The 9,729-nt window shown below is 47.3% G+C and overlaps 1 protein-coding gene across 1 annotated transcript; it reads left to right on the top strand.

Annotated features, from left to right (window-relative positions):
- The first annotated feature begins 380 nt into the window (after positions 1-380).
- LOC104372412 (methanethiol oxidase) lies at positions 381-7,960 on the top strand. The gene is made up of 10 exons (XM_009978093.2): positions 381-433; positions 1,534-1,719; positions 2,636-2,756; positions 3,832-4,014; positions 4,110-4,288; positions 5,122-5,200; positions 5,697-5,818; positions 5,990-6,082; positions 7,075-7,193; positions 7,798-7,960. Exons 2-10 carry the CDS (start codon positions 1,552-1,554, stop codon positions 7,958-7,960), a joined length of 1,227 nt encoding a protein of 408 aa, XP_009976395.2. The 5' UTR covers positions 381-433; positions 1,534-1,551.
- The last annotated feature ends 1,769 nt before the right edge of the window (positions 7,961-9,729 follow it).

Genomic DNA, 9,729 nt, shown 5'->3' on the forward strand with positions numbered 1-9,729 from the left:
GCCTGACGTGGCTTGCAGGTGGGAGGGTGGTCTCCAGCACTGTCCTGTTTCAGCAGAATCAGTGCATCCCCAGAGTCTCACGTTAGGAGGACAAGGGAGTAGAAGGGCCCTACAGCTGAATAAGCACTTTTTCCTGGCGATTTCTGGCTGCTCAAACCATCTACTACGAGTATTTTTCCATACAATGGACATCCTGAGGTCCAGCTTCCTAGGAGAATCGCAATTACGGACAGGGAGGTTAAATCCAAAGAAGATTCTCTTAAAGCTAACCACAGCTTTTTGTAAAAATAGTTTCTTTTAAACAAGATTTCTACTTAAAGGTCCCCGGGAGGAGGTTGTGTACCTGCCGTGTATCTACAGAAACACAGGGGTCGAGAAGCCTGACTACCTGGCCACGGTGGACGTGGACCCCAAATCTCCACACTATTCTCAGGTACGTGTCTGGAAATGGCTCCGGTGCTCCAGTTGCTGGAGTCGTGAATATTTGGGATCGCATAATCTTTTTTGACTGTTGAGAACCAATCAAATCCTCTGCCGTTTTTCTTACCAGGTTACTCAAAGCTAACATTTGTCTTGTTGGTCTCAAGACACTTTCAGAGCCCTTTTGTGCTTAGTATTTTAATAGTTCTGTTGTAACACTAGTACTGGCTTGTACTGAGCGTGGGTATTAAGGTGGTGTTTCATTCGTATAGGCAGAGCTTCTGAAGCAGGGAAGTTCTGGGAGGTTCTCACGTTAGATATTACCAGTGTAAGCCGTTCACTTCGTAACTGGAACGCTGTAGGTAGTTGTCTGCCAGTACACCAGATCCAAAGTGTTGGCAAGACTGGCCTTAAGCTGCTCAGTCTGTCACTGCAAACGGCGTACGCCAAGCTGCGTTTGGACGTGCAGCGCTTGCCCAGCTCAAACGGCCGCTGAGACTTTGGACTCGGATCCCCACGGCTTTTAAGGAGCCGTGCGTCTGGTTTGACAGCAAGGATTTTCATAATTTGTTCTTTTTCTTTATATCTACTGCTCAGGGGGTTATTGCAGAGGAGTGGAGGAAACAAGTCTCCTAAAACTTTGACAAAACGGAGCTGTAATCTTTCAACTTTTCGTAGTTGTGCAGTGGGAAGGCAAAAATCAGAAGCAGGAGTGCAAATTAACGGCCAGTTTGCCACGGTCAGCCCCGGGTGTCATCAGGTAGATCTCGTCGAGTCAGAGACTTGCAGCAGGGGGATAAGGGATGGTTTTGCCGTTGTTTTTTTCCGTATCATTATTCCATGTCTCTTTAATTAGGTAGAGTCTTTGAAAGATTTGGATTAATTGAGCAGCGTACAACATTTGACAAAGGCTGTGCAATCATGATGTTCAACTTTCTTCTCCCACTTCACGCCTTTGGCTCTGCCTATCTCGGGCTGAATCTGCTTCCTGAATAACAAATAGCAGCTTCCTCCTGCTCTTTATTAATTTGTGCTTTGACATAAAGACCTATTTCTTTGCCTAGGGGAGAAACTACACCAGACTGAACCTTAAGTGTGTCTCTGACTTTGTAGGTGATCCATCGCCTGCCCATGCCGAATCTTAAGGATGAGCTCCATCATTCCGGGTGGAATGCCTGTAGCAGCTGCTTTGGGGATGCCACAAAGAGAAGAAATCGTCTGATTCTACCAAGTCTCATCTCTTCTCGAATTTACGTGGTGGATGTGGGAACAGACTTGCGAGCTCCTAGAATCCATAAAGTATATTTGGGTGACTTTAAGCTGGGTGTTTATGTCTTATATTTTGACCAAGAGACGATGATTTTATGGAGTCCAACTTCAAATTAGAGTAGGAGAGCCAGAGCAGTTCTGAAAACTTTTGTCAAACGTTAGGAACTTGTCGAAGTTTTGAAACTCCTACAATTTATTGATAAACTACACACAAAAATCTTGCACTAAAGAAATTTGAGTAAATGTGGTGTCAAACGCTGAAAAATTAGGAAGTTCCGGAATTCAACCTGCCTCTGCAATATGAATTTCAGTTGAAGTAGTTGCACACTCTATTGTTGTTTTTAACTGCAAGATCACGAGTTGAGCTCCTGCATGACACATTGTGGTGGTTTAACCCCAGCCAGCAACTGCCCCACACCGTTTCTCGCTCACCCCCCCTGGCAGAGTAGGGGGGAGAATCAGAAGAGTAAAAATGAGAAAACTCATGGGTTGAGATAAAGACAGTTTAATAGATAAAGCAAAAGCCACACGTGCAAGCAAAGCAAAACAAGGAATTAATTCACTGCTTCCCATCAGCAGGCAGGAGTTCGGCCGTCTTTGGGAAAGCAGGGCTCTGTCACGTGTGTTGGTGACTTGGGAAGACAAACACCATCACTCCAAACATCCCCTCCTTCCTTCCTTCTTCCCCCAGGTTTATATGCTGAGCATGATGTCATATGGTGTGGAATATCCCTTTGGTCACTTGGGATCAGCTGTCCCAGCTGTGTCCCCTCCCAACTCCTTGTGCAGCCCCAGCCTGCTCGCTGGTGGGCTGGGGTGAGAAGCAGAAAAGGCCTTGACTCTGTGTGAGCTCTGCTCAGTGATGCCTGAAACATCCCTGTTTTATCAACACCCTTCGGGATGGAACTGGGGAAGGTGACTATGACCGTGTGTGTACTCCTTTTAGGTTGTTGAGCCAGTGGAGTTGTTCCGGAAGGGTAACGTGGCTAATCCTCACACCTCTCACTGTCTGGGCAGTGGTGACATCTTGATCAGCTGCTTGGGAGACCCTTCTGGCAATGGAAAAGGTACTAATCCCCTTCATTACTCTAGAGAAGTACTCGTGGTATAGAGGTGCCATGCTCCCAAAGCACAGGCTGCCAAGCTTACAGTTCTTTTGGGCACGTAACCTTCCAGCAGCTGTTTGAGTAACTACAGAATAAATACCCCAGATCCCAGGTGAGCTGCGTGGACATCGCTCTGCCGTGGCAATTCGGACTGACGTGGAGGAACATCTATGGAACTGGTGATGAGTTCAGCTTCCATGTCTCAGTCTTTCACACGTATTACTAGGGAAGACCAAGTATAATAATATATATCATATGATATATGTAATATGAGCAAGAAACCCATTAACCTTTCACTTGGGTCCCTTCAGCAGGGAGCAGGGAAGAATTGCCTTTGGACACAGTCTGTATCAGCTCAGTATGTGTGACTTGAGCACGAAGGATTCTGTTGCTGACCTAAATCCTCTTTGTCTCACTGTCTCATGAAAATTAAGTCTTTCGAGCTATTGCAGATTGCATTTCCCGTTTAAAACTTTTGAAAGATTCTTGTGTATAAATTTTGTTACCTGTTCAGCTGTAAAACACCTGACATCTAAAGAGAAATAGTAGCTATTAGGAGGAATATACTTCAGATGGTAAGTGGTGAACCCTGCTGCTTTTCACAGGGTTTTTCTCTTCTGGATTGTGGGCAAATGTGTCCTTGAATAGATGCATATTATGTACGGAATTCAGGGTTACTGGTGGCCAGCAAAGAGAAACAGGGGTGACTCCTCCAGGTTCTTCTCTAAGATATCCCTTAATTGAAAGGTACTCTAGGAAGGCTAACTGATTTATTGGAATGACTTGAGTGGAAACAGAGCAATCTGAAGCTTAAAAAATTCATTACAATGTGATAAAGTTCTTTAAGAATCCAACTTTCATTTGCTTTAGTCCACAAAAGCGGTGCCAATGGAATCACAAAATTTGCCTTAAGCACAGGGTTGCGTTTTACAGAGTGTTTAGAAAACAGGCGTGTAAATGTTAATGTGTTCTTTCTCTTAAAGCTGTGAATCTGTGTGAATGTCTTCAAACAGGTGTTTTTCTGGTTTTATATCAGGTGGCTTTATTTTGCTGGATGGAGAGACCTTTGAAGTGAAAGGAAATTGGGAGAAGGGGGAAAAGGTGCCCTCCCTGGGCTATGACTTCTGGTATCAGCCGCGACACAATGTCCTGATGAGCACTGAATGGGGAGCCCCAAAAGTCTTGGCAGATGGCTTTAACCCAGCTGATGTAGAGAGAGGTGAGGGAGCGTTCGTTTAAACTCTCAAAAGTAAAAGTGATTCTTTGTGAAAATAACATCTTCTGGGTCTGTTTTTGTCTGGCCTGATCCGTTAGGGCATTACGGCCGCCGCATTAACGTGTGGGACTGGAGCACTCACACCCACATTCAGGCGATTGACTTAGGGAAGGGCTCCATCCCTTTGGAAATTCGGTTCCTCCACGATCCGGATGCTGCAGAAGGGTTTGTTGGATGTGCTCTGAGTGGTGCGGTGCACCGGTTCTACAAGACGGAGGTGAGTAATGAACGCTGTGGCAAACAGAAGCTCACGCCTGGTCGCTTCAGAAATCCACCGATCACTTGGGAAATAGTAGAATTCTGATAAGATAAAAGTGGGTGGGCATTTTGAGTGTCTCTGCAGCTGGGCTGCTCATGTCCAGCATGCAGATCTGCAGCAGCCTCATCCTGACAGGATGCAGAGCTGTGGAGGTCATGGTGCTGGTCTGTCAGCCCCACTTCCAGCTCTCCTGCTCTCCACAGTAGCTCATTGGTCAGTTTAACCACAGTTAATGAATTTGGAGTCTCAAAGAGGGGAAGTCTCGCCAATGACAGGAACGTCAGTCAGCTCCTGGACGTGAGACAATCTAAGGAACGCTCGCACTGCGGAGAGGGCCGCAGCGTTGGCTCAGCAGCCTGTGTCTGGCCACCGAACACGTATCGACCGGGCAGTGACAAGAACATGTGAAACTTGTCACCAGCCTCAGTGCGTGCTGCTGCTGCTTGGTGTGTGGGAGAACAAGGAAGACCTGAAGGTAGAGGAGGGATGGGGTCATGGGCAGGGCAGTAGAGCTGTTGCCATTTTGGAGGGTGAGCTGGAGGCAGACGGGACACCAAGCTGTAGGAGATGAGCAGTTTTTAGTTGTGCTGCTGTTACAGCAAGCTGAGATGTTGTTGCACAGTATAATCCCTGACATTCCCACCAACAGTGTGGTTACCATCCTCACCCCCTGGTGACACTGAGTTGCAGCGTGCATGTCACTCCTGTGCAGGACCTGTTAAATAAGTGGCACTGTTTGCTTCTCTCCCTCTGCAGTAATAACGCTGTGTTCTCTTCTGCACCTTCTGCAGAAAGGAGACTGGGCAGCAGAGAAGGTGATCGAAGTACCGAGCAAGAAGGTGCAGGGATGGCTTCTCCCTGACATGCCTGGTTAGTGTGAGCGTGTTTGGGAGAGAAGTGGGGTGGTGCTCTCTTCAGTTCCCTGGTACAGTGTAGCTTTTTGGAAAATCTTACCCTTAAATGGCAAACACTCCCCTTGTAAAATACTAAATTTCTGTCTGGGTCCTTCGTGTCACGCTTCTGATGTCACCAAATTAGCCTTGCTAACGAGCCACTGAGAAGGAGGTTGTCAGGCCCCTGCTCCCACACTGCTCAGTGCCTGAGATCAGTTTGTCTAGAAAAATACTTGGAGTTTGAGTCTTTCAGCATGAGCTTCAGTATTCAGGAATGGCCCTGGGAATGCTGGTAGAGCCTGAACCTCGTTTGGGCAGGTGCTGGATTTCCAAGGATGATTGTGTTTGTTCAGCCCATATCTTAATATATTTTTCTGAGGCTACTATGACTAGAATTTTGAAAGATAATAGGCTTGTGGTCTTGTTGGTTACTAGTCCTGTTCCTGACTTTGCTACTGAATATTTTCTTGAAGGTCTTATTACTGATATCCTCATCTCGCTGGACGACAGGTTCCTGTATTTCAGCAATTGGATACATGGAGACATCCGCCAGTACGATATCTCCGACACCCGCAAGCCCAGGCTGGTGGGACAGGTACGCCAGCGTCAGAAAAGCTGTCGTGTACGAGGGCAGTCCAGTCTTCTCATTTCCTTCTTTTTTAAAAGGAGAAAATGACAATTTACTTTTGCTCGAGAATTGTCTCTACATTGTTTTCATGTTCCTCTCGTAGCCGGCGCCTGGTCTCACACATTCCCTCGGTTACAGGTGTTTCTGGGAGGCAGCATCACAAAAGGTGGACCTGTGACTGTAGTGGAAGACCAGGAATTGCAGAGTCAGCCAGAGCCGTTTGTGATCAAAGTAAGTTTTCCTGTCGTGCACGTTGGCAGTGCTCTGCTGGTCGTAATCCCTTCTGAGATATCCCCACACCTCAGTCAAATGTTCATCATACGAAGCCGTATCTGAGCTCGTTTCTGTCTTGGCTCACAGCCTGGGCAGGTAGCACATTTCAGCATGGGCTGGAGCTGGTAAATCCTGGGAAGTGTTTGTTCTGGCTCCCTGGTGGCACTGGACAAGCTGTTCAAGTGTACGGACGCCTGTGTAGTTACACCTTCCCTGCTGGTGTTAGCTGGCAGGTGTAAAGCCGGGGCAGTGTGTGTTCCTCACGCTGCCGTCATCGCTTCTGATCATCTGTCGGCAACTGGCAGCCGAAGCACTGACCCAGCTCATTCTGCCAGTGGGGTGTGCGTGCAGAGTTCGATGGCACCTGGCATCATGATAGAAAAATGAGAGAGCGTTAATTGGCGCTGATCGTTACCCGTGCGCATTGGTATTACCACCGTCAAGGCAGCTGCCTATGGGAAGTCTCAGGGGATAGGCAAGAACTGAGTATGGTCATGGCTACGACCTGTTGGCCACTGGAGGCGGTTTCAGGAAGTTCCACAGACTCCTTTTCTTCATAGCACAGGTTGTGACCTCGCTGCAGCGTAGGAATGTTCGTGTTTGCAACTGGGCTGTGCCACCCATCTCTTCATTTTTGATGCTTCCACCCAAGTACAGCAACCTGAACCCTTCAGCCCATGTTTTCTTACATTACTAGTTCTGTGAATTTAGTGGAGCTCATCTGGATTGGCTTTGAGGCTCCCTGTTAATAAGGACTAAGACTCCCAGTAAAAACTATTCTCTCTCCAAAATGGGATTTGGTGCACTTGTGTCAAGGATTCCAGAGTGCTGGATGATCCTCCAAGTAACAGAACAGCCGTGCTGTTTTGTTTCTCCTTGCTGTGTCATTTCTTTTGTTCAACTTCGGTGGCAGCTTGTCTTGAGCATCTTGTCCTCTGTTATAATTTTAGGGGAAGAAGGTGCCAGGTGGACCTCAGATGATTCAGCTTAGCTTGGATGGGAAGAGATTATATGTCACCAACTCTCTCTACAGTGGATGGGACAAGCAGTTCTACCCAGATCTTGTCAAGTAAGGAAACTTTGGTAAACACGAATGATTGTACAAGCCCATGTTCGAGATTTGAGTTTGAAATAGTGGTACCAGCTGGTACAGAGAGCGAAGCTCCCCCACAGGGAGACGGAACTCAGTAACTGTGCACAGCCTACCAACCTCGACGTTTCGCCCACCAGCCAGAACCCGTCCCTGCTCAACAGGCCCACAAAAGTTGGGGTCTGCACACACGATTCGCTGAAATCATGGTCTGTTTGGAAATAGACGAGAATGGGAAGAAACTTCCAAACTGAAGTTTGGAAGCATATCAGCGTGACTTTCTGGTTTGGGGATTAGAGAAAGGAGGAGATGTTCTTCAGATGGCCACAGGAGGGCATGGTGCAGCTTGCCTCTTCTTTATCAGTACCAGCAGCTCTTGGTTTCCACTCGTTCCTTGCTGGTTGGAGGTTGCAGGTTTCTCCGGGGCGGTGTAACTCACTTTGGAGACCTGCTAAGGCCCGTTTTGAATCTGAGATTCTTTCCATTTTACATTAAAGGAAGACAAACCCTGCTCAAATATGCACGAGAAGAGCAATAAATATGAATCCTTTTCCCAATATCTGTTTTCTTGTCCCTTTTTCAGGGAAGGCTCTGTTATGCTGCAGATTGATGTGGATACTGAAAAAGGTGGATTGAAAGTGAATAAAAACTTCCTAGTGGATTTTGGGAAGGAACCTGACGGGCCTGCCCTGGCTCATGAGATTCGTTACCCTGGTGGAGACAGTACCTCTGATATCTGGATCTAATTGTTGTCTGGAGCCATTTTCTTTTTTTTTCTTCCTGTTTTTTTTTTTTTACTTTTTCTTCCTCTCTCTCCTCCTTGTCCTCCACTTCCCTTTTATTTAGGTGAATCGGTTCATCTGGGATTTTGTCCGCTGTCTAAATGTAGGCTTCCATTAGGGTGAGCCACAGAAGCTCCACTTTCTTCTCATTCTGAGGCAGCCAAGTGAATCTCTGAAACGTGGGACGTCTCATTTCTCGGCTCCTTCCCCTTTCACAGGGCCCTGTGTCATCACTATTGCCTGTCGGTTTCAAGGCCGAGGTCACCAGTCTTTTAAGGACTGTTTGTGTTGTTTGGTGCCACTTTGCCTTCCCACTGTTTGTCGATGGAGAAGCTGTTCCTAAATAACTCCATCAGAAGGATACATTCCATGAGCTTCCCCCAGAGCAGAAGTGTCCAGTCCCTGCAAGCTTAGTTTGCTTATAGCATAATCAGTGCTTTCCAGCAGACACAGCATAAAAGTCGTGCATATCTGGTCTGAAGCCACGTGTTTCTGGAGCTGGGTTGTACTTTAACTTTTGTGCACTGATGTAATAAAAAATCAACAATAAACTTGCTCTTCAATTCAGGTGGAGCTGCACTTTTTTTTTTCTTTCTAGCATTTCAGCATTTTCTACTTCAAAGAACATAAATGTGAGCTCACTTCAGAAAGTAACAATGTCGTTTGTCTAAAAATTCTTTGGTGAGGAATTTATTTTCACTAAATCCACCTTTGATCCCGTTATCACCAGCAAAGATTCCCTGCCATTTTCTATGACTGGAGAAAACTGTAAAAAACTTTTCTGCACACTGTGCCACAGCCAGGTGATCCGAGCAGCAGGTGTCTTACAGGTGTCTTGCAGTTCTTGAGCAGACGAGCACGCACAAGCCCACCCTTTCTTCTCGGGCCAGTTCCTGGTGCGTCTTCCCAAAGCTGTTTCTTGGGTCTGATTCTCTTTTCTGCCTCTCGGGATCCGTTGCTTTCCCACCTGTGTCCGTTGCCAGTCTCTGCCGTTTCCTGCGGAGCTGTAGCGACGCCAGTCGTAACGCTGGAATCGCATCAGCGGTGCCGGCGGAGCAGCGCATTAATGGGACTTCCCACTGGAGCCTTTTGGCTGGGTCTTTTTCCGACTTTTGCTGTGCTTCCACAGCCAAATCCTCATCTGCTGACAGACCTGGCTTTATAATCAAGACTTTGTTCTATACGTCGCTGCTCACTGTCTTGCCCAGCGTATTTGGAACCAGGCTTCGAGAGTTCCGTGCTTTTAACGTAGGGCAGCGCGATGCTGCCACTTGGTCTCTTTGCAACCTGCGACAAGAGGTTCTGTTCAGACCTTGTAAAGCTGGAGAGCTTTCTGGCGTGGTGGTGCCACCTGTGTCTGATGTAAAAGCCCATTTTCAGCAGCTTGTTAGCAATGGGTGATGTTTAAACCGTCTTGCTGCAAAGACCCGTTGTTTTCCGTGCGAAGGGACGGGTTCAAGAATGGAGTATCCGCTGCCAACTCGTGGAACACTGCTAATAGTCCGTGCTGGGTGGGTGCAGTGAGTGCTCAGTGTCTGGACAATCTCATGTCGTCCAGGAAAGTCATTGATTTGTTCGGAAATCATTTGCTACCAGCCAATACTTCTGGAGCCCGTATTTTTTTTCCACTTACTCCCTATAAGACTGAGCGTTTTAAATTGGAAAAGGTGCACCACCTCCCCGATGGCCACGGGAGGGCAGCCCGCAGCCTGTCTTCGTGCAGTGCACAGGTA

Source organism: Tauraco erythrolophus, chromosome 30 (assembly GCF_009769465.1).
Source record: "Tauraco erythrolophus isolate bTauEry1 chromosome 30, bTauEry1.pri, whole genome shotgun sequence".
Taxonomy (NCBI): domain Eukaryota; kingdom Metazoa; phylum Chordata; class Aves; order Musophagiformes; family Musophagidae; genus Tauraco; species Tauraco erythrolophus.

Excerpts from the sequence above, each read along its gene's own strand:
- LOC104372412 (XM_009978093.2), top strand. The coding sequence starts at position 1,552 with ATGCCGAATCTTAAGGATGAGCTCCATCATTCCGGGTGGAATGCCTGT. Across the intron at positions 4,289-5,121 it reads ACCGGTTCTACAAGACGGAG|AAAGGAGACTGGGCAGCAGA; the intron begins GTGAGTAATGAA and ends CACCTTCTGCAG. Across the intron at positions 5,819-5,989 it reads AGCCCAGGCTGGTGGGACAG|GTGTTTCTGGGAGGCAGCAT; the intron begins GTACGCCAGCGT and ends CCTCGGTTACAG.